The sequence below is a fragment of the Meriones unguiculatus genome, chromosome 12, assembly GCF_030254825.1.
Source record: "Meriones unguiculatus strain TT.TT164.6M chromosome 12, Bangor_MerUng_6.1, whole genome shotgun sequence".
NCBI lineage: Eukaryota > Metazoa > Chordata > Mammalia > Rodentia > Muridae > Meriones > Meriones unguiculatus.
Window position 1 is genome coordinate 90794048 of NC_083360.1, and position 25254 is coordinate 90819301.

Here is a 25254-nt window from a genome sequence, read left to right on the forward strand (position 1 = left end):
TTCTTGAGAGTCTGGTAGAATTCTGAGCTAAAACTGGTTCCTGGGCTTTTTTCTTTTGGTTGGGAGAATTTTAATGACTGCTTCTATTTCCTTAGGGATTATAGGCCTATTTAAATTGTTTACCTGATCCTGACTTAATTTTGGTAAGTAAAATCTATCAAGAAAATTATCCATCCATTTATATGTTCCAATTTTGTGGAATATAGGTTTTTGAAATAAGAACTAATGATTCTTTGGATTTCCTCAGTGTCTGTTATAATATCTCCCTTTTCATTCATTTCATTCATTCATTTAAATTTTGTTAATTTGGATATTCTCTTTCTGCCTTTTAGTTAGTTTTGCTAAGTGTTTGTCTTATCTTGTTGATTTTCTCAAAGTAGCTCTGGTTTCACTGATTCTTTGTATTGTTCTCTGTGTTTCTAATTTATTAATTTTAGCCCTGAGTTTTATTATTTTGTGCTGGCTGCTCCTCTTGAGTGTGTTTGTTTCTTTTTGTTATAGAGCTTTCAGGTATGCTTTTAAATTGCTAGTATAAGAGCTCTCCAATTTCTTTATGAAGGTACTTAGTGCTATGATCTTTCCTTTTAGCACTGCTTTCATTGTGTTCCATAAATTTGGGTATGCTATGCATTCATTTTCATTGAATTCTACAAAGTCTTTAATTTCTTTCTTTATTTCCTCCTTGACCAGTGGTCATTCGGTAGAATAGTGTTCAGTTTCCATGAGTTTGTAGGTTTTCTGTTGTTTCTGTTGTTGTTGAAGTCCAGCTTTAATATTTGGTAATCTGATAAGATACAGGAGGTTATTTCAGTTTTCTTGTATCTGTTGAGACTTGTTTTATGACCAAGTACGTGTTCAATTTTGGAGAAGGTTCCATGAGGTGCTGAGAAGAAAGTATATTCCTTTGTGTTTGGGCAAAAGGGCAAAATGTTCTATAGATATTTTAGGTCCATTTAAGTCATAACATTAATCTGTTATTTTCATTGTTTCTCTGTTTAGTTTCTAAGTGACCTGTCCATTGGTGAGAATGGGTTATTTAAGTCTCCTACTATTAATGTAGAGGGGTCCATTAACCTTTAGTAATGCTTCTTTTACAAATGTGGGTACCAGTGCATCTGGAGCATAGATATTCAGAATTGAGACATCATCATGGTGATTTTTTTTTCCCTTTGATTAGTATGAAGTGGCCTTCCCCATCTCTTTAGTTGAATGTCTATTTTACTAGGTATTAAAATGGTTACTCCAACTTGCTTCTTGGGTCTGTTTGCTTGGAAAATCTTTTTTTCTAGCACTTTACTCTGAGGTAATGTCTACCTTTGATGTTGAGATGGGTCTCTTGTATGCAGCAGAATGATGATCTTGTTTTCACATCCATTTTGACAGCCTTTATCTTTTTATTGGGGAATTCAGTCGATTGATGTTGAGACAGATTAAAGACCAATGATTGCTAATTCCTGTTATTTTGATGTTGGTGGTAGTTGTGTGTGTGTGTGTTTGCACATGCATGGGCATGCATGTCCACTTCCCTTCTTTTGGTTTTGCTGATGTGAAATTATTTCCGGTGTTTTCTTGGGTGAAGTTAACTTTGTATTGGAGTTTTCCTTCTAGTGTCTTCTGTAGGGCTGGAGTTGTGGGCAGATATTGTTTAAATGTGGTTTTGCCATAGAATATCTTGTTTTCTCCATCTATGGTGATTGAAAGTTTTTTTGGGTATATAAGTCTGGACTGGCATCTTAGAGAATGCAAGGTATCTGCCCAGGTCCTTCTGACTTTTACAGTCTCTATTGAGAAGTTGGGTGTTAATTCTGATAGGTTTGCCTTTATATTTTATTTGGCCTTCTTCGTTTGAAGCTTTTAATATTCTTTCTTTGTTCTGTACATTTAGTATCTTGATTATTATGGCAAAAGGGTTTTCTTTTTTGGTCCAATCTATTTGGTGTTCTGTAAGCTTCTTGTATGTTTATAGGCATCTCTTTCTTAAGGTTGAGGAAGTTTTCTCCTATGGTTTTGTTAAAAATATGTTCTGGGCCCTTGAGCTGGGAATCTTCTGTTATTCTTAGGTTTGGTCTTTTCATAGTATCCCAAATTTCCTAGAGATTTGTGCCAGAAACTGTTTAGACTTAACATTTTTTTTGACTGTTTTATCAATTTTTTTCTATTGTATCTTCTACACCTGAGATTCTCTCTGTCCTGTATTCTGTTAGTAATGCTTACATCTATAGTTTCTGTTCCCCTTCCTAGGTTTTCCATCTCTAGGATTCCCTCAGATTGTATTTTCTTTATTGCTTCTATTTCCATTTTCAGGTCTTGAACTTTTTATTCATTTCCTTTATCTGTTTGATTGTATTTTCCCATATTTCTTTAAGGGATTTATTAATCTCCTCTTTAAAGGCCTCTATTATCTTTATAACATTGGATTTAAGGTCCTCTTATTGTGCTTTGGCTGTGTTAGTATATCCACGGCTTGCCATAGTAAAATCGCTGGGCTCTGGTAGTGTCATATTGCCCTGGCTCTTGTTGATTGTGTTCTTATGCTGGCCTTTAGCCACCTTGGTATCCTTGATACCAGCAGACCTCCAAGAATGCAGGCAAAGGTGTGGGCCAGAAATGGAATGCAGGGGACAGGGTGTGGTTTACTGCTGTTGTGTATACTTTAGAAGGACTTGGCAGGCAGGGAATGGGGTGGGTGGGAGAATAGACTTTACCTGGTAGTCCCTGGTATCCAGGAATGTAGCCAGAGTCATGGAACAGAGCCTTGAGTTAAGATAATTAAATGATTCCTAATTACCTTTAATATAAAGTCTTTAATATCAGGTCTTTATATAAGGTCTCTCCAGGACCAATCATGTTAAGTCTCACCTGAGGCTTATTAAGACTCATCAGCTATCTGGTGTGGTGGCTAGCACCTATAATCCCAGCACTTGGAAGGTTAAAAAAGAAAGACTACCATGAGTTCAAGGCAAACCTAGACTTCAGAGTCAGATCCTGTTGCAAAAGAACCAGCCAGGCATGATGACTCATGCCTGTAACCCCAAAACCCAATACTCTTTTGAGGCTTAAGGAGGAGAAGCCAGCAGAGTTCAGGGCCAGTATAAGCTACAGAGTGAGACTTTATTAAAAAAAAAAAAAAAAAAAGGCAAATAGAACTTCTCAACTAATATAGAAATAATTCACAGTAGAAAGTTGTCCTTTTCTGTCGTTTGTTTTTTGTTTTTCTGTTTATTAGTTAGCTTCTTAGCACTTTACTTAGGTATATAACTATTTTAAGTATTTTCCAACATTTTAAATATTTGGTTTTCTAGGCAGCATTTCATGAATCTGGAACTATAGAAGGCTACTAGCATTTATTAATCTCTACTAACATGATATGCACTTTCCATAAGGAGACGTATTCTTGGTTTTCAAGAACTGCTCTAAGCCTGTTTCTATAATCACTTGCAGTCAGTTACAAATCTAACATACAGAAATCTAGGTATCTGTAAAGCACAAAATCCTACAGTGTATTTAAAAATTCATCAGAATATAGCCTTTTCACTATCCAGCATCTTTTCCCCAGGAGATAAATTATTAACATGTTTATATAAAGATGTTCAAGTCAATTTTGACAGCTCTGTATCTGTTCCCACCAATATAATGACAAGAGTGACAAGCTTCGGTTCAAAATCACAGGTCAATTCAAAGGTACAGCTTACCATTTTACAAACAAATTAAGATACTAAGGAGTCTGAGACTCCACAGGGATATTAATCTACCATTTAATATACTGAATTCGGTTACAAATATCAATACAAATTAACTCTGAGACTTCTATTTGTGCCTTTGAAGGCTTTTGGTTACAAGTTAAGCTAGGCCGGGCAGTGGTGTAGCTGCCTTCAGGGAGGGAGGTGTTGAGATCGGTTGACAGGATTCTGGAACTCACTAGGTAGACTAGGTTGGCCTCCAACTCACAGACTCTGTGCTAAGATTAAAGGCGTGTGCCAGCAGGTCAAGCCTAGAGCTTTCCATTCTTATTCTAGACCACTACTGTCGTTGTTGTTCTTTTGTCAGCTGACTAATTATCATCTGGGTATGTATGACTACCATACTGACAAGTTACTTAGGGTAACAGGCATTGGTAGTTTTCAACTCCATTTGAAAACATCAGTTGATCTATTTTGTCAAAACTTATTTTAAAAGTTTGACTACTGTCAATTTGTATTTTTATGAGGAAAAAGAAATAATTTCCCAATAAAGTGCATTATTACATATCTTCAGAGTGTCTACTGAATTTTAATGTTTATTACACACTGTGTAATAAAGTGAGTGGTTAGATGCTTAATAAATGTTACCTATTCTACTTAATAATAAATATTACTGTTGTACTTTATACCACATATTCCAAGCAACAAAGGTTCAATATACAAGATTCATGTTACAATCACGCTTACAGTTTGAGAACCATTTTTATCTGTCAGATATTTTTTTCAACATTTTATTTATTGTAATTAAGTTTCTCTTTTCTATGGCCTATCTTTTTAAAACTGTATATTAAAAGAATACTATCTCAGTAAGCAAGCACACATCCTTACACACTCAGCAGCTATGTCAATGTAAGCATAATATTCCTATAATGTATCATTGATTTTTCCAAGTCAACCATGATAAACAAAAATGTTTTTAAACTTCCTTTTACCATCACTGGAAATAATGGTACATGCCTGTAATCCCAGCACTTGAAAGGCTCAGGCAAGAGGATCACAAGTTCAAGCCTGAGCTACACTGTGATACCCTATCACAAAAAAAGGGGGAGGGTGTGGTTCTTAAAATATAATTATCAATCAAATGTTAACATTTCACCTCTCCCACAAAATTACTCACTACACTTTCTACTGATAAGCCTTTTAGCAATTCATTTTTATGCAGTCCGAAAACCTAAAACCCACTTGCAGTTTGAATGAGAATGGCCCCAAAGGCTCATGTGTTTAAATACTTGTCTCTAGTTGGTGGTCAGCCACCAACTAGAGACAAGTATTTAAAGGCGTATCTAGAGGCGTGCCCTTGTTGGAGGAAGTATGTCACTGGGTGCAGAGGCTTTGCGGGTTCAAAAACTTAATGCCATTTTGAGTTAGTTCCACCTCTAGTTTGCAGATCAAGATGTGAACTCTCAGCTGTTCCTGTTTCCACGACTTTGCTCCACCATCAGACTCTCACCCTCTGAAACCATAAGCCTAATTAAGCCCTTTATTTTATAGCTTCCCTTAGTCATAGTATTTTGTCAGAGCAATAGAAAAGTAAATATACCAATCTATGCACACAGTAAGAAGTTGAATTTTTTAAAAGATTTATTTATTTATTATGTATACAATGTCTGTCTGCATGTACAGCTGCACACCAGAAGAGGACACTGGATGCCATTATAGACAGTTATGATCCACTATGTGGTCACTGGAAATTGAACTCACGACCTCTGGAAAAACAGCCCAGTGAGGGCTCTTACCCTCTGAGCCATCTCTCCAGCCCAATATATATATATAAAATCCTGGAGCTAATGTGTCAAAACTTGAACTCTTCCAAAAATAACTACTAAAATTATCCTTCTATATACCAAATTTATGTAATAAAAATTCTCTAACTTAAAATTTCAGTGTTTTCTGCCAATAAGATTCACTTTCACCATTCTAAAACACAATACTAAGCATCACTTTCTGGGTATGTTTGTTTGTTTAATTATATTGAGCCCCCTCTTATAAACGGTTTTCTATATATTCAAACTGCAAAGCCCACCACTTAACCCAACAATTTCTCTTATTCCAACTTTCTTCTCCACAGAAATATTTCAAATAACACTATGATGTTCCACTTCTTTATCAACTCATCTTAATGAACTTCCAAACCAACTTTACTTCCAGGCTCCAATCACTGGACTCCAAAATAGCCGCTTCCCGACTCAACTGATTTGTTTATCCCTTTGCCCACTCTGAAGCACCAGACATTATAAGTGGCCAAGTATAAGCAGTACATTGAGATGTACTTGAGTACCAGCACCTTGGCTCCTACAGAAGTAAAGTGAAGCCCAACAGGCACAGTTAAAACAATCTTATTTTTATTATAAAATAATAAATTATGGTTGCATATATTATAGATACACAGTAAATGTTATGATTTATGAATAAATGGAATCACCAAATCCATAAATTAATGTATTTATCACCTCTCTTTATGAAAAATTAAAATTTACTCTCAGCCAACTGGAGGACTGAGATTTCAAGGCCAGACTACACCACGTATCTCAAAAAAAAAAATTTACTTTTGTAGAAATTTAGAAATGTACTAATCATCATCTCCCCATTCTTCCTACCTATGACACATTCCCTAGAACCCAGCACTCTTCTCTGCCTCCTAAAATTGGCTTGCTTTAGATTCTACATGTGAAAACTTGTGACATCTTTCTATGCACGGGTACTTAACAGTTTCACCCCTGTTGTCAAAAATTGGAAAGTTTCTTTTTAAAGAATGAATACAATGTCATAGCAAATGTAATACAAACAAACAAGAAAAAAACACAGAGAACCTGAGGCTAATCCTAATACTAAGAAGTTAGAGGTATGGGCTAGAGAGATGGCTCAGTGGTTAAGAGCACTGTCTGCTCTTCCAGAGGTTCTGAGTTCAATTCCCAGCAACCACATGGTGGCTCACAACCATCTATACCGGAATCTGCTGCCCTCTTCTGGCATGCAAGTGATCTACAGATAGAGCACACATATATAATAAATAAATAAATAAATAAATAAATAAATAAATAAAGTTAGAGGTAGGAAGATCTCACGTTAAAGCCATGCCCAGATTATACGATCCAAAATCCATATCCTTTCTGTCACATCCTATACAAATGCCAGGACTATTTTCTTAACTCACATCCTTTCTAACTCTCACCTCCTTCTTTATCTGTACCTAATCAATCTTATAATAGCCTTACTACCTACAACACCCACACACCCACAACAGTACCTCCTAGCAGGCTGCCAGATGACTAAGTGTACAATTTGCCTGATCTCTACACAGAACTCTCACCGAATTTCCTAGGAGCTGCTGCATTAAGCCTAATTTCCTCATCTGCAGAGAAAATCTGCAAAATAAATGGGATTTTATTTAGAACCCTAGAATCAGAAAGTCAAATGACATTTTAAGTTATTTGTTCTATATCATTCTGGTGAATAAAAGCCTAGAAATACAAAACAAAGTAATAAGACTTTTATGGGATATTTTTCCCAAAATAATTTCTACACTACAACATGGGATAAATACATATTCAGGACAATCTTCTACATATTTCTCCAAAATCTTCATCAGCAATATGTTTTTAATGTCAGAGGTACGTCCACCACAGGCCTTCATTTCTTAGTATTTTGTCCCAGGACTTCTGGGGGACCCTCTGAGGAAGAAACACACAGCTGGCAAAAGTTGAAGTGGTAACTGGGGTGACCATTGAGGGCAACAGTTCAGAGGTGCTTCCCTCCAGTGCCCTCCATTTCCTGACCAAGCTGTGTATCAAGGTCTAGCTGCTGGCTGAGGAAGGAGCTGCCCCAATTGCCATGATTTCCCTACCAAAATGGACCATATCCTCTGAACTAGGAACCAAAAGAAATTCTTCCTCCTTTGAGCTACTTCTGTTGGGTATTATATCACAGCAATGAGGGAAACAAATGACAGAGAAGGTCTGATATGATGGCACCAATGCAAGGTAAAATGAACCTTAAGAATCATTACAGATAGAATTTGGCCATTAAAACAAAATAAGGATTCAACCCCTACAGAAGTTTTAGAGTGCTAAGGTTATATATCCATTCCCAAAGATTTTCCCACTCAGTAAGTTAATACCTAAACATGTGTCTCTTTTTTGGGGGGTGGGTGGTTGAAACAGGTCTTCTCTGTATATCCCTGGCTGTCCTGAAACTCACTCTGTAGACCAGAATGACCACAAACTCAGCCTCCCAAGTGCTGGGGTTAAAGGTATGTGCCAGCCACAACCACCTGGCAACATGTATCTTACTTGAAAGTCTAAACAAGACACTTTCAACCACAAGCCATTTATTAAATTATCTGTGGATATTTTTAGTGCCAAAATTGGGGGTATGGAAAAGACAGTAATTGTTACTGGTAAACCCATGTCAAGGATACCACACCTATAGAACACATACAGCTCTCCACACAAAGCATCATCCATGCCAAATTACCAATAGTATCAAGATTGAGAATACCTTGTTCTAAATTCTTCCAAAATACAAGAGCAGATTGCTTTCATTAATATACACCTTGCAAGTTCTTTAATTCTCTCCAACCAGTCATATTTTAGTTAGGGTTTCTATCTAAAGTGATGAAGCACCATGACCACAAGCAACATGGGAAGGAAAAAATTTTAGCTCATGGCTTTTAAGTCCATCACTGAGAGAAGCCGGCACAGAAATTGGAGCAGAAGTCAGAGAGGTAGAAACTCATAGCAGGAAGCTCTCCAGCAGTAATCAGAGCAAGAGTAGCAGAAGTTACATACTGGCTTGCTCCTCACAACTTGATCATCCTGTTTTCTTATTACACCCAGGACCACCAGCCCAGCTGATAACACTGCTACCTCTACACACACACACACACACACACACACACCAATCAAGAAAACTCACCAAAGGCTTGTCTTCAGTCCAGTCTGGTGGGCATTTTCTCAACTGAGGTTTCCCTCTTCTAAAAGGACTCTAATTTACATCAAGTAGCTATAAAACTAGCTAGAACAAACTGGCTCCACCTTTCCCTATAATCCCACTCTGTGCTGTTACATACAGTAGTCACTTACCATCTTAAAAAAGCAGGCTCTTTTTTGTTTTTTTTTGTTTTGTTTTGTTTTATTTTTCAAGACAGGGTGTAGTCTCTGTGTAGTCTTGGCTGCCTTGAACTTTTCTTTATAGACCAGGCTAGACTCAAACTCACAGAGATCAACTTGTCTCGGCCTCTCCAAGTGCTGGGATTACAGGTGTGCACCACCACACCCAGCCTTACACTGCCCCTTAACAGCATCTCACTCAGTTAACTGTTCAGTGAGTGGTCCTTTGACCTCTACATGTACACCATAGCATGGACCCACACCTACCCCCCCACATATATACATATAATAATAATAATAATAATTTTACAAGAGAAACTGTTAATGCACATATAAATTAAAACTATTTCTGATCAACCCCCTCTTCCATTGCTATGCTTACCTACCCGTGTAGGTAAATTACTCAAATTAACTACTTCCTTTATGTGGCATTTCCCCCATGTGTCTCAATCCAAATTTCACCCTCCTTAAGATTTCACTGGATTAAGGCCCAACCTAATTCAGTTTGACCTCATCTTCAGTTGAATTACAGCTATAAATATTCTTTTTCCAAACAGCTCATACTTGGGTTATGAGGATTAGGAGATGTCTACATATTTTGGATGTTATGCATCAACCTACAACATCCCCAACAATCACTTTTCCACACGGCAACCATAACGGTCTTCCTAAAAGTACATCAGGCCTTGTCACTGCCCTGCCTACAAGGTTGTATCCAATTGACCTCTTCCTGCTTCTCCAACTTCATCTCTTGGCACAATCTTCTCATATACCAGTTACACTGGCCTCTCTGTCCTTCAAATGTGCCACGCTCATTCCTGCCTCAGGCTTCTGCCTGGACATTTCTGTGTAACTCTCTTCTTTTCACCATTCCAGTCAATTCAGAGCTACTTCCTCACAGGAATCTATGTGCTTAAGAAAGAGACCACATATGGAAAAACAAAAAACCCAGAGTAGCTAAAACAATCCTACACACACACACACACAAAAAAAAAAAAAAAAAAAAAAAAAAAAAAACCTGCTGGAGGTATCTCCATTCCTGATTTCAAGGTATACCACAAAGCAATAGTAATAAAAACTACATGGTACTGGCATAGAAATAGACTGGTTGATCAATGGAACTGAACTGAAGACCCAGATATAAATACACATATTTACAGACACTTGACTTTGGACAAAGGAGACAAAACTATACAATGTAAAAAAAAAAAGTCAGTAACTTCAACAAATGTTGCTGGTATAACTGGATGTCTACATGTAGAAAAATGAAAACATATCTATATTTATGTCCCTGCACAAAACTCAAATTCAAGTGGATCTGTGGAGAGCTGAGACTCAGACGCCACCAGATGGCACTGACATTCCGCCCTCAAAAATGTAAACAACCTCCAGTACGCATGCGCGAATTGCCGTAAGCACGCTAAGCACGCCAAGCCCAAGTCATCAGACGGGGTAAAGAGTGAGCAGACAATCAGGGTATTGACACGTCACTTAGGTGCGACCAGGGCTTATATAAACAGCGCCACATCGGGGCTCTCTCTCTCCTCTCCTCCTTTCAACGCTTAACTGTAATAAAGGCTTGTTGCGGAAGGATCCTTGTGTCTGCGTGCGTTTCTGCTGGCGGGACGACCACGCGGCTTCCAACCACGCGGCTTCCAACATGGATCAAAGACCTGGTGGATCAATACCAGATACATTAAATCTATTAAAAGAGAAAGTGGAGAAGAGCCTTGAACTCATTGGCCCAGGAGACAATTTCCTGAACAGAACATCAACAGTTCAAGCTCCAAGATCAACAATTAATAAATGGGATCTTATGTAACTGAAAAGCTTCTGTAAGGCAAAGGACACTGTCAACAGAATGAAACAACAGTCTATAGCCTGGGAAAAGATTTTCACCCATCCTACACCTGACAATGGGCTAATACGCAAAATATATAATGAACTTAAGAGTTTAAACACCAATAAACAAAATAACCCAATTAAAAAATGGGACACAGGACTAAACAGAGAATTCTCAACAAAGGAATACTGAATGGTGGAGAAACAAATAAATGTGCAATTTTCTTAGTCATCAGGGAAATGCACAACAAAACAATGCTGAGATTCCGTATCACACTGGTCAGAATGGCTAACATCAAAATCTCAAGTGACAGCACATGTGGAGGAGAACTCTCCTCCATTACTGGTGGGGGTGTAAACTTGTACAACCACTTTGGAAATCAATCTGGTGCTTTCTCAGAAAATTGGGGATAGCTTTACCTCAAGACCCAGTTATACCATTCCTGGGAACCAAGACACTCCACTATTGAGTAAGGACATTTGCTCAACTACATTCATAGCAGCTTTATTTGTAATAGCCAGAAACTGAAAACAACCTACATGTCCCTCAACCAAAGAATAGGTAAAGAAACTGTGGCACAAGTTTACACAATGGAATACTACTCAGCTATTAAAAACAAAGAAATCATGAAATTTGCAGGTAAATAGATGTAACTAGAAAAGATCATCCTGAGTGAGGTAACCCAGACCCAGAAAGATACACATGATATGTACTTACTTATAAGGGAATTTAGCCACATAATACAGGATAAGCACACCACGAGGCACAGACTCAGAAAAGATAAATAACAAAGAGGATCCAAGGGAGGAGGCATAAATCTCACTTAGAAGGGAAGACAGAATAGACAGAGGTACTGGCTAAAGAGAGGGAACAAGGTAGGAGAGGGGGCACAGAGAGTTAAGAGGATGGAGGGTACACCCGGGAAAAGAGAGGACAGAAGGCCAGTAAAGAAGAGAGAAACTGTGGGTGAGGGCATTTCTGTGGCAAGATGGAGACCTTAGTCAGGGTAGGCGTCTGTTTGAATATGAGGAGGATTCAAACAGAGATTCCTAGTTGCCAAGGCCATAGAGACTAAATAAGACACCCTCTAAGTAGACTAGTCTCCTAGTAGAGAAAGAGGAACACCAACCCACTCACAACATCTTCGACCCCAAATTTATCCTGCTATAGTAAAATGTGAAGATCTGATAGAACACAGATTGAGGAAAAGCTCAACCAATGCCTGGCCCAACCGAAGACCCACCCTATGTGAGAGTGCCAACCCGACACTATGAACGATATTCTCTGCTAAGCTTGCAGACAGGAGCCTCTGAGAGGCTCTACCCAGCATCACCTCAAAACAGATGCTGAGACTCAAAGCCAAACTTCGGCAGTGTGTAGGGAGTCTTGTGGAAAAGTGAGAAGAAAGAGAAAAGGACCTGGAAGTGACAGGATCTCCATAAGAAGACCAACAGAGCCAACTAACCAGGGCCCAGAGTGGCTTGCTGAGCTGGAAGCATCAACCAAGGACCATGCAGGAACGGGACCTAGTTCCCCTACACAGATGTAGCACATGGGCAGCTTAGGATTCACGTGAGTTCTCTAGTAAAAGTGGGAACCGTATCACACAGGGACTCACCTGCTAGCTTTTTGATCACTTCCCCCTGATGGGACTGCCTTGCCAGGCCACAGGAATTGAGGACAAGCTCAGTCCTGATGCAACTTGAGCTATGGTGGGTGGGAAAGGGAGCTCCCCTTTTCTGAGGAATAGGTAGTGGGGCTTGGGTGGAGGGAACGGATGCTGGGAGGGAGTGAGGGATGGGGGCTACAACGAAGAAGTAAACTGAATTTTAAAAATTAATTAAAAAACATGTTGAGTCTTCACCTTAAAAGAAAATCTATAGAGATGAAAAATAGACTACTCTTTTTGCTTTGGTTCAAATTTGGGTATGGGGACATGACAGCCAGCCCTAAGCTAATGGCACTGTGTTTTTCGCCCACCAGAAAGGAACTGCTCTATGCCAGTGCTCAGACTTGGGGAATAATTTTCACAGTCCCTGTGTGACTAAGGACACAATATGGAGCTAGGCATCCCTTAAAGGCCGTTGACTTTTTGCTCTGTAATGCCTGGGAGATCTTAATGGCTTGCACATGAGGCAAGACGGGGATAATGGGCTGTAAGGTATTAACAGCTGCTTTGCTTCTGTAAAACTCTATCGCTGTGGGAAAGGGATAAAATGGTCTCTTTTTTTTTTTAACTATTTAACAGAAAAGTAAGAAACTGATGGAAGCAAAACAATTTTCTTTTTCAGATGTGGATTCCACGGATAGTTGTAATTCACACCTTTCTGGTGTCCACCTTAAAACCTCACCTTAATTCTCCTTCCCAGTGGCATGCTGTATTGGCTCTAAGGCTACCATCCTTCTACTAGCAGTAAGAATCAATTCATTTAATCTAAATTTGAATTGCTTCTAAGTCTCTGATTTCTCCCAATGAATTTGAACACCACAACATGGGAAAGGTGGATAAAGCAGTCTTTACCAAGTGTTCTATGGCATGCGCTGTATACGTTATTACATTGGAGATGAAACAAATGCGAACTTTTTTTTTTTTTCAAGAAGGGGTGAAAAGCCAAAACTTTCTATTTTCACTCTGCTATGATTTGGTTCACAGCTTCACAATCAGCTGGCTATCAGCTTGACGTAAAAAAAAACAAAAAACAAAACAACAACAACAACAACAACAACAAAAACCACAACTTACCAGATTCCTAAACAAAATAACAGCGGCCCGACATTCAAAATCAAGGGAGGAAAAAGCCCCTGGTGAGGTGAAAATGCCGCCCCAAGAATTCCCATCCACGCCAACATCGGAGGACCACGTTTACCATACTATGGGATGGCAGGTGTCACTCGAGTGTCCCCAGATACACAGCAGCGTTAGTGGGGATCTGAGAACCGACAAGACGACCGTCGCCAGCAGAAGAAACTAAGAGGAGCTCCGGCGGGGAGACGGAGAGTGGAACTAGCAGGAGAGTGGAGCCCAGTCGGAACTGTAACTTCTTCCTCTCTGCCGGGCTGTTCTGTACCGACTCTCCCCGCGCCGGCCGCCGCCTGCCCTCAGTCCCACCCTCCACTCCCACCCCCAAGAGTCCCAAGCGGCTGGACGGAGCGACCGGGCCGGTACTCACCCCTCCGGGCCACTTCGACTCCCAGACCCGCTCAACCGGCGTCCCGTCCCAGGCCTCCGCGCTTGAGTCCAACCGCTAGAACGCCAGCAGCATCAACGCGCCCCGAGCGCCGGCTTCCGTAGCCAGGCGGCCCCGCGACCCCGGATGTTGATGCGCCGCCTGCTCCGGAAGCGGTGGCCCGAGGCCCTGGTGGGGGCGGAGGCGGCGTTGCCCAGCTCTCCGGAAGGAGACGTGGCGGCGGTTGGGTCTCCGATACCTAGGACGCTTTGTGGTCCCGCCGCCGCCTCCTTCTCCTCCTCCTCCACCTGTTCTCCTCGGGTAGCGGAGGCTGTGACGGCGGCTGGAGGACGCGGCGACGGAGGATGGAGGAAGGAGGCGGCGGCTTGCGGAGCCTTGTCCCGGGAGGGCCGCTCTTGCTGGTCCTGTACGGTCTCCTAGAGGCGTCCGGCGGGGGCCGAGCGCTGCCCCAGCTCAGCGACGACATCCCCTTCCGAGTCAATTGGCCCGGCACCGAGTTCTCTCTGGTCAGTGCCCTCGCGAATCGCAGCCTTCTCCCCTCCTCCCGGCACGAAGCGTTTTGGCCAGCCCTCGGTTTCCCTAGCTTTTCCTTCCGTAACCTGTTCTTCAAGCGTTCATCTTCCCTAAGTGTCTTTGGTTCGTTCGACCGTTGATTCATTCAGTACAGTGTGTGGACGCGCCCTCCATCCTAACCAGGAAAGCCAGCGATTACTTTCTCGCCCTCCTTTAAAGCCTGCTGCGCTAGACCTGGTTTTCCAACAGTCACACCGTGTAGGAAGTCTTAGAATTACGACCACATCACCCTACCCCCCACACAGCTGTCCAGCAGACACGAGCCTTATCTCTTTCCGTTCTTCCTTTTCAACACACACTTAAAAACGACTTGGGCAGTTTCTGGGAATCGGTTTTCCTTCTAAGGCATCTTCTGAGTCTGTCTGGCTTGGAAGACGTTAGTGAACTTGCTTGCGGAATGCGACCTGCCATGCAGAGTACATTAGACGCTTTCATGTAACACCACTGTTGTTTAAGCCTCTAGAACTTAAGAATTTTTAAAGGATCTTACGGTCTTTAATTGTGTGTTTTGTGTGAAAGAGCCCGTGGTTGTGAGCCGCCCTACGTGAGTGTTGGGAACTGTAAGAGGAGTATGCGTTCTTAATTGCTGCACCATCTCTCCAGCCCTAGAATTTGAGATTTTTATGTATAATCAGATAAATTCTGTTAGGAGAATGTAATGCTGAAAAGTCTATCCATGTACAGCTACTGTAGACCAACTTATTTTAAGAGGTGATCTTTAAAAAAAAAAAAAAAGTGATTTTGAGGGCCGAAAAGATAATGTAACAGTTATCTTCCACAGGATAGAAGTTTGATTCCCATCACCCACATCTGATGGCTCACAACAGCAGGTAACCCCAGCTCTAGGGGATGCTGTCAGGCATCTGCCCACTGCACTCATGTGTGTAACTGCGCACCCACACACGTAATTAAATAGAAAAATAAAATCTTTTTAAAGGTACCATATACTCATTTATTTCAGATTGACATCCTAGGAAAAAATAAAGGGTTTTTGTTTTGTTTTTTAATTGTATTCCAAATTATATGCCATTATTCAAGTTGGGGCAGTTTTACCATATTTTTCACTTACTACTCCATTGAGACATTAATAGGTATCACTATGATGCCAAAACAGTGTGTACCAAATTGGACATCAGGACTATTACTCAGTGACAAACACAGACACGAGACTTTTAGTTTGACAGTGGATTTAGGTAAATGTTTCTCCGGAAAGTCATTTCGTATTCGTGATCTACTGATGTTTTAATTTTATTTTTATTTTTATTGGTCTCCAGTGTTAAAACACATACACAGAATTTTACAGGACTGAGAAGAGGGCAATAGAATCTGAGGAGGACATACTCAAAGGCTTGGGAGTTTTGTTTCCGTTTACTCTGAATTATTTTGAGAAAAATCTAAATGCTTCCTGTAAATTGGGAAAAGAGCCATATGCTTGTGCAAAAATAAGCATTTAATAGTTGGTTTTTTTAGCTGGGTGCAGTGGTACACGCCTGTAATTCCAGCAAAAGAGGCAAAGACAGGCATCCGTGAGTTCAAGACCAGCCTGGTCTACAAGTCCAGGACAGCTAAGGCTACACTGAGAAACCCTGTCTGGAGAGAGAGAGAGAAAAAAAAAAGTTAGTCTTTTGAAATTTATAAATACTTCTTTTGTCTTAACACTTCCCTTCCATGCTTTCTTTAATTGAAATGACTGCCTTGCTCACATAGTTGCTGGTTACTTTTTGTGGGTCAGTTGGTTATACATTTGTAAGTAACTCAGCAGCTGTGTGAACTAGGATAAAATTGTGAGTGAACCATACAAAATTGGCAGACACTGAAATAAATAGCTCCTTTTTTTTTTTTTCTTTCCTTAAGCCTCCTGTTGCAGTTGTTTGTCTTGCTGTTGAGGCAAGGTCTCACTCACCTCTGTCTTGAGGATATCTGTCTACCTTGGCCTCCCAAGACCTGGGATTACAGATTATAGAAATGCACTATCAAACCTGACTTCTTTCTAGTAATTTATACTCCCAAAATATATGTAAAGATGATTTAAAGTATACCTTGTGACCCTAGTAACTCATTGATCCAGCACAGTTTTCACCATCACTTCTACTTTATTGAAAACTAGCCAAAATGTGGTTTACACCTTTATTCCCAGAACTTAAGAGGCAGAGGCAGGCAGATCTCTGAGTTCAAGACCAACCTGATCTACAAAGTGACCAGGATCTGGGACAGCCAGGGCTACACAGAGAAACCCTATCTGGGGTCGAAAAAAAAAAAGTAGATTTCCATAAATTAATGAAAAATCTTAGCATCAAGAATCTTCTTCCAAGGGAGAAAACAGGGAACAGGACAGGAGCCTACCAAAGAAGGACTCTGAAAGAGTCTACCCTGCAGGATATCAAAGCAGAAACTCGTAACCAAACTTTGGGCAGAGTGCAGGGACTCTTACGAAAGAAGGAGGAGATAGAAAGACCTGGAAGGGACAGGAGCTCCACGAGGAGAGAAAAAAAAATATCTGGGCACAGGAATCTTTTCAGAGACTGATACTCCAACCAAGGACCATTCATGATTCAGGGGAATAACCTAGAACCCCTGCACAGATGTAGCCCGTGGCAGCTCAGTGTCCACTTGGGTTCCCTAGTAATGGGAAACAGGGACTGTCTCTGACATGAACTCAGTGGCCTACTCTTTGATCACCTCCCTCTGAGGGGGATGCAAACTTACCAGGCCACCGAGGAAGACAATGCAGCCGCTCCTGATGAGACCTGATAGACTAGGATCAGAACAAAGGGGAGGAGGACATCCCCTATCAGTGGACTGGGGGAGGGGCATGGGTGGTAAGAGGGGAGGGTGGGATTGGGAGGGGATGAGGTAGGGGGCTACAGTTGGGATACAAAGTGAATGTACTAATTAATAAAAATAAATAATTTAAAAAAAAAAGAATCTTCCATAGCCAGGTGCAGTGACTCACACCTGTAGTCCCAGCACCTGGGGAGGCAGATGAGGTGGATCTCTGTGATTTCAAGGCCAGCCTGATCTACAAAGAGAGCCTAAGACAGCCAACGTTACACAGAAACTATCTTGAACAGTCAAAAAGAACCACAACAAAATCTACCAAGGTAATGCTAAGAAGCCTAAACCCATGCTCTCAAGCAGGTGCGTGTCTTTAATCCAGCACTTGGAATTAGTCCAGCAGGAAGATCTCTGAATTTGAGGCTACACAGCAAGTTCTGGGCCAACCAGAGCTATACAGTAAGACCCTACCTCAAAAAGAAATATAAATAAAGTAATGGTCTTTTAGTAAGCTAAAAAAAAAAAAAGTCTTCAAAGCAGGATATGGTGACATGCTTCTCTAACCCCAACAGTTCATATGTAGAGACAAAAGGATCAGAAGTTCAAGTTCATTGTCTGTATAGCAGCTTTGAAGCTAGGTTGAGTTACATGAGAACCTGGCTCCAGAAAGTAAATAAAAGTTGACCCCGTGGCTCTTAATTTTCAGATATTTTCATTCCCTCCTCACCTTTAAGCAAGGATTATTGGCCATAAAATAATTACATAGTAATCTTTAAAATATGTATTAATAAAAGCTGGCTCAAATATGTTAAAACAGTAATAAGTACACATCTGCGGAGCTGGTCTGCTTGGCTTCTCTGAGCTCTGCTCCATCTAGGTAGATTAACATTGAACATACTGTTTAAGGTCTAACCTCAAAGTCTTTTCTGTAAAAATGAGTATAATGTTTCATTTGAGGAGAATTAATTAATAAATACAAAGTAGTTAGAAGAAGATAATTGGTTCTACATGTTCATATCTGCAGGTACTGTATCTGTGGTTTTATCCAGCCTAGCATCAACATTCTCAGGAGAAGGGCTGGTAGCGTATTCCTGTAGTCCCAACACTCAGGAGTCTGAGGCAGGACAATTGCTGTGAGTTAAAAGCCATCCTTGCCTCCATAGAGATTTCAGTCAAGACCAACCAGCATCTAGCAAAACCTTGTCAACAGTTTGGAAGACAAAGACAGGAAGATCTCTGAGTTCAAGGCCAACTACAACTAGTATACACAGCAAGTTCCAGGACACCAAGGACTACATAGACCCTGTTCAAGAGAGACAGAAAATAAAGGAAAAAGCCTTGTCAATACCAAGGGTGGGGAGGTTGTTGTTGTTTCTTTGTTTGTATTTTGGGTTTTGTGGGTGGCTCATTTGTTTTGTCAATACAAAAGTTAGAGGGAAACAATTGGGTAAACGGAATGTATGCAGATGTTTTCTTATTCCCTAAATGGGGGGGGGGGGAGGAAAACAGTATAACTTGTATTTAAACATATTGCATTAGTATTATAAATTATCTAGATATGATTTAAAATATAAGAGAGGCTACTGCATAGGTTACATGTAAATCAGTGCCATTTCTGTAAGGGATTTGGGTATTTATATTTGGATGTGGAGGGCAAGAACTCTGAAACTTATTCCCTAGGCTTCTAAGAGCTGATACTGCCTTCCATTGTCTTAGGACAACGTTGCCCTGATTGTCATTTACATTTAAGATTACATTGGTTCCAAGTTTAATTGCAATAAAGTTTTGTTGTTAAGATGAGAAAAGAACAGGCATTTAACAGTAAAAGCCAAAGCAAGGGTTTTGCAGCAAAAAAAAGTGAAAAGACTTGAATTATCATGAAATATGTATCAGAGAGCAAAAATTGCTTTTTAGTAAAATGTTATCCATCACGTTAATTGAAGTGCTTGCTTAAAATATGGTTTATATAAGCAATATGCATTTATTTTTATGGTATAGAAAATTTACAGATAGTTTTGTTGACATATGACAGGAATGAATTATAGCTATTATACTGGTCAACTACATGTTTGTATAGCTTTGTTAATAGTCCTGCCTGTTTGTTTACATATTGTCAGTAAACTTTGTTGCTAAGGTGACAAAACTTATAACATGCAATAATACCGTAAAGCCTAAGACATTTACTGTCTGGCCCTTTACAGTAAAATATGCTGATTCTTGATATATACTCAGAAAAAGTGTATCAGCACAGAAGGTCCAAGATAACTATTCTTTTTAAAGGAATTTATTTATGAATTTATATATTTCCCAAATGTGAAAACTGCTTTACATTGTTTTAATGTTCCATCCAACCAAACTCATATAACACATTTATAAAGTCCTGAGGATTGTCAAATATAGATCGTGATCGCTGACGGAAGTTACAGGTGTTCAGTGATGGTGTTTCTGTGACCATTCCTGAGCTCTTAAGCTAGGAGTATAGCTCAGTGACATAGATGTAGCACACACCGAGATCTAGAGTCCGTTTCCAGCCCTGCCTAAAAGTGGACCAGAGTGGCCTCTAGCTTCAGCAGGGCCACCTGCCTCCGCCTCCTGAGTGCTGGGCTTAAAGGCGTGTGCCACAGTGCACAGCCTCATAATGCATAGTAATCAGCATCTTAAACCTATTACATTATTAGGTTTTTTTTTTTTACGTCCCAAACTTTATTATACTTTTTCTTTTAGATTGGACAACAGGATACAGTTTGTTATTTTCACTTTATCATTTAAAAAAGTGTACACTATTTTGCCTTCCTCTGAAAATATGCTTTAAAAATCTTCAGTTGAAATGATAAATCACTTGAGGAATCTTTGTTCTAACTAGCACTGAATGTATTCAGTGTATTTTTTATTCTGTTTCTAGCCTACAACTGGAGTTTTGTATAAAGAAGATAATTACATCATCATGACAACTGCACATAAAGAAAAGTACAAATGTATACTTCCTCTTGTAACAAGTGGGGACGAGGTAAGTTTTTGTACACACATTGCCGATCCCTCTCACCAAAGATGTATTTTACAGCCTTACAATCATATACCTTACAATTACATAACAATATTCTCAACAACCTTGTGGCATAAAAGTGTTAATCCCTTATTACTGTAATCTCTGACTTGGGAATCATTTTGGAAATATGACAACCAGCCGGGTGTAGTGTTCACACCTGTAATCTCAACACTAAGGATGAGGCCGAAGGGTTTTTCATGAGTTTAGCCCCAGTCTAGGCTGCATTATGAACCTTTGTCTGAAATTACAAAAGCAGGAGTGGGTGGAAGGGTTAGTTATCAATGCTTGGAATAAGAAGCTAACTCTGTGCTTGTTTTCCTTTATAGAAGTGGTGGTTTTAAATTACAATATAGTTTTTCAATGTAAACATAGTATTTTCATAAAGAATTTCTTATAATAAATAATTCTCTAGGTAGCTTATACTTTCTCACTACATAGTGCATGCCCTTTTTTAGTTTTCTCCTAAAATGCCCTAACTGCCTCTTATCCATCCTTCAAGGCAATGACTTCTTTCAAGATGAAACAGGAGAGGCAGCATGGTAAAATGGAAAAGACACCAGCCTAGGAGCCAGGAGGCTGAGGTATAGGCTACAGTTAGCTGTGGATCCCTGAACAAATTTGAAACTAAATTTCTCCATTCAATGAATTTATTAAGGCAATTTACATTTTCATGGTCTGTAAAGTAGAAATATAACTCGGTGCTTTTCTTAAGTTTTGTTCATATTTGAAATCTGTCCAAGGCAGCTTCTCCATGCTATTTTAAACCCTCTTAAAACAAAATCCAAACACGTAGCCACTTATGTGGTTCAGATATGAAGTATAAAAATATGTAGGAAACTGAAAAACACCTTTTCACAGTAGAACCATTCTAAGATTTTCATAGCTAGAATTTGGGGGATACAGGTAATTAAAAATCCTGAAATAACTTTACAAGGATTGTTCAGAAAACTGATACGTAAAACCCTTTTTAAAAAGAGAACAAATGCTATGGAAGGTTATTCCACGGCTTCATACGTTCCATTTCAGTTCATTTGAAAGAAGTATCATCCCTTAGGATCTTGTTAAAGGTGTTGACTCTTTTTCTCTTTTATTTCCAAGCCTTTGTGATTTAACCAGTGAATTAATACTCAAACAGCAGAGTTGGGTAAAGTTCTAGAAAAACTGTATGTTAAACTCCAATTCTTTTTCTAGGAAGAAGAAAAGGATTATAAAGGCCCCAATCCAAGAGAGCTTTTGGAGCCACTATTTAAGCAAAGCAGTTGTTCCTACAGGGTGCGTATTCTGTGTGCATTTGAAAGTAAGCCTCTAGCAGCCAAGAGTTCCTTAAAGGGGCTTTTCTTTTCTTCCTTTATTATACTATATCACATTTTAAGTTTGGTACAAATCTTACTGCTTAATAATATGTAAAATTATATGTATGTATGTGTATATATGTGTATATATATATATATATATATAGTTTTTGTTTTTCAAGACAGAGTTTCTCTGTATAGCCTTGGCAGTCCTGAACTTGCTTTATAGGCCAGGCTGGCCTCCAACTCACAGAGATCTTCCTGCCTCTGCCTTCCCAAGTGCTAGGATTACAGGTGTGCACCACCGCACCAGGCTTTAAATTCTTATATATGCAACAAATAGTACACTAATATCAAAGTATCAGTTACTAAACTAGTTTGAGTATTTTTCAATTTAAAGGGAAGCTTTGTTGCATGATAGAATTATAAAATGCTAATTGCTGTTTTTAAGTTATGTAGAAAATTAGCCAGATACTTACAGACCAAAGTACATTCCAGCTCTATTTCTATCACATAATGTCTATACAGAGCCAGTTAGTAGAAACCACACACACTTCAGAAGTTTTGCCATTTTATGTGTCATACTTCATAAAAGTTAATTCCAGATTTGAAGAAGAATCTGCTTTTACTTGAATTTCAAGTAAAATTCAACTGAATTATATGGCTTTTGTATTTAAAAACATACCTGTCTTTCTTAGATTGAATCTTACTGGACTTATGAAGTATGTCATGGGAAACATATTCGACAGTACCACGAGGAAAAAGAAACTGGCCAAGTATGTTTTTCTTAAAATATTAAACATAAAATGAAAAATTTCATAATAATATTGATAGTTTTTAAGTTGTAGCTAAAGAAATATGTTTGTAAAGTATTTACTGTATTTTTTCTTAATGTAGAAAGTAAATATTCATGAATACTACCTTGGGAATATGTTGGCTAAGAGTCTTCAGTCTGAAAAAGGTTAGTCTCTATACAGTGATGATAGTACTACTGGGTTTTGGTTTAACATCTAAGTTCAAAGTGAAATTTAAGTCCAGACATAGTGATACATGATTTTAATTCTAGCATTTGGAAGCAGTAGGATCAGAACTTCAATGCCATTCTCTTTATATAGCAAGGCCACATGCTTAAGCAACATGAAACTGACACAAAAAAAGAAAGAAGAAATATTTTTGGATATTACATGATTTTCTTTTTTATTATACTTTATTAAACTTTATTATTACAGTTTTATTTAACATATGTGCCACTGTGTGCATGAAGGTGTCAGAGGAAAACTTGTGGCAGTCAGTTATCTTTACCATTCCCAGGAATCAAACTCAGGTCTTTCATAGAAAGCCACTTTGGGAACACTAACTTTAAAGCAGAGGGGCAGGCCTAAGGAGAGGGTGTTTAAACACCCAGTAAATATGAGGTCCTGGCTCCACTACCCAGCAACTCTCACCCCAAAAAGCCAGTAAACAAAAGCTTGTCATGTTTTTGTCTTCTTTAGAAGGAAGTTTAAAGTGCCAAAGCTAATTTAAAAAGTTATTTTTATTGTATAGATGTGATTGTTTATGCTGTGTGTTTACCTTTTTCTTGTATTGCTTTCACAGAACAAGAAGCAGAAGAAAAAGAAAAGTCAAATGAGGCAAGTGATATATTAATTTTTTACACATCATTGTTGGGTATGACCTTAGTGACAAAAGCTAGATGCATGTTCTTTGTATAATGCCACAGAAAGTGGGCCAAATAAAATTCAAATATTTCTTTCCATAGAACGTATTTTCTATGGAAAGATGCATCACTAGCTGGGCATGGTGGCTCACACCTTTAAGTCCAGCATTTAGGAGGCAGAGGTGGGAAAATTTCATGACCCTGCTCTATATACCCAGTTCCTGGCCATCCTGGGCATAAGTGAGATCCTGTCTCAAAAAATTGAATAAACTATGTTATAATCCTTCTATTTGCTTTTTAAATAATACCTACAAAAACTGTCAGCTGAGACTACTGATAGATGACTGTCATCCTGAAAACTGAGGCAGGAGGGTCACAAGTTCAAGAACTTCATGGGCTTTTACAATGCAGAAGGAGAGAACCAGCTCCTGGAGAGTGGTCCTCTGACTTCCACACACATAGAGCTACATGTGCACATATGTATGTGCACATACATGCAAATACATAAATATAACGTCAAAGAAATTAAAACAAGGAAGAGTGAAGCTATAGCCCAGCAGTAGAACACTGTCTAGCATGTGGCAATCTAAGCTTAATCTCCACTACTAAAAGAAAAATAATATGAATTATGTGTCTGTGACGAATGCTATAATACCAGTCCATCACTTCAGTGCCTAGGAATGTTGCTTTCTATGTAGCATTGGAAACAGTGGTAATAAGAGCACTTTGTTTGTTTGTTTGTTTGTTTGTTATTCATCTCCTATGAATGTAACAAACTGCATATGTAAATAGCAAGCTACACATGCTTTAAAAATAGAGGCTCAGAACAGGAACTGTCTTTTATCTCTGTGCAGCACAAAGCTACCGTACATATGTGTATTGTAGGTATTTCATTTGTGTCTATCAGATGATGGTTCAAAGTAGTATTGTGCAAAAGAAGCAGTTCATGTCATTCAAAGAATACTGCTTCTTCCTTTTCTTCCTTTCATTTTTTTTTTTGAAGGTCTTCACCTTTTTACTCTTTATGTACGAAGACTAGCATGATCAGCTTCACTGGGTAGACAGTCTTGAATAATCCATTCAAGGTTGCTTAGTCTAACTTAATGAAGCCTGTGCCCTTAGCACACTGGCAGAAACCCTGTTGGCAGGTGTTCAGCCCGTATTTCTGGATCAGACTGTGGCAGTTAGAGCAGACATGGCAGGAGCGAGAGCCCTGGCCAGACTTCTGAGGATAACTCCAGTAGAGCTGCTGGTGACCCATCTTGCCTTCAGACAGCCAAGGAGGAAAAAGGCTTTTCTTCCTTTCTTTTTCTCTTCCTTTCTTTCTTCCTTTTCTTTCTTATCACTATATGCCCTACTCGGAAGTCAGCCTTGACACATGCAGAATCATGAACACCACTCACTACAAGTTTAGTGAAGAAAGCGCTTAGCAGCCCAGTGCACTAATTTTTTCGTTTACTGTCTTAGTTGTGTCTTCAGAACTATTGAGAATAACTCATATTAATCATGTGTTTGTACTTAAATGAACATTGACTTAACATTTTAATTTTAACATCAAATAGCTTGTTCTGTATTATGTTTCAACTAAGAATTTAAGAAGCAGAACATTAGGATTGACTTGAAAGTACAGAAATTTTCTCTTTACAAATAAAATGTAGTTTTTTATTTAAATAAATGCTTCCCCCATACTCAAACCCACCTTACATTTCTAATGAAAACTCTGTCATACACTTTTTTTTTTTTTTTTTTTTTTTTTTAGATTCCCACTAAAAATATTGAAGGCCAGGTGACACCCTACTATCCTGTGGGAATGGAAAATGGTACACCTTGCAGTCTGAAACAGAATCGACCCAGGTCAAGCACTGTGATGTACATATGCCATCCTGAATCTAAGCATGAAATACTTTCAGTAGCTGAAGTTACAACCTGTGAATATGAAGTTGTCATTTTGACACCACTCTTGTGCAGTCATCCTAAATACAGGTAAGATGTTCATTTAGTATCGTAAATATACAGTGCACATGTGCTTTAA

The 25254-nt window shown here is 39.2% G+C and overlaps 3 protein-coding genes across 4 annotated transcripts in view; 1 reads left to right on the top strand and 2 right to left on the bottom strand.

Annotated features, from left to right (window-relative positions):
• Asb3 (ankyrin repeat and SOCS box containing 3) overlaps window positions 1-14029 on the bottom strand; it is a 78517-nt gene extending 64488 nt beyond the window's left edge. Inside the window, exon 1 of one of the 2 annotated variants that reach the window (XM_021629287.2) lies at window positions 13862-14029. The gene's annotated coding sequence lies outside the window, so the exon portion shown is untranslated. Of the gene's footprint in view, window positions 1-13434; window positions 13728-13861 lie in introns of those variants that run through there. The other variant, XM_021629292.2, reaches the window with a different exon arrangement.
• Window positions 14030-14076: 47 nt separating this feature from the next.
• Erlec1 (endoplasmic reticulum lectin 1) overlaps window positions 14077-25254 on the top strand; it is a 34431-nt gene continuing 23253 nt past the window's right edge. The window contains exons 1-7 of the mRNA XM_021629311.2: window positions 14077-14385; window positions 20130-20234; window positions 21465-21545; window positions 22264-22341; window positions 22463-22526; window positions 23162-23196; window positions 24982-25205. Coding sequence (XP_021484986.1) covers window positions 14224-14385; window positions 20130-20234; window positions 21465-21545; window positions 22264-22341; window positions 22463-22526; window positions 23162-23196; window positions 24982-25205 — 749 coding nt within the window. The 5' untranslated portion in view covers window positions 14077-14223. The remainder of the gene's footprint in view (window positions 14386-20129; window positions 20235-21464; window positions 21546-22263; window positions 22342-22462; window positions 22527-23161; window positions 23197-24981; window positions 25206-25254) is intronic.
• On the bottom strand, window positions 24313-24483 carry LOC110542831 (small ribosomal subunit protein uS14-like). The gene has a single exon (XM_060365254.1). It carries the CDS (start codon window positions 24481-24483, stop codon window positions 24313-24315), a length of 171 nt encoding a protein of 56 aa, XP_060221237.1.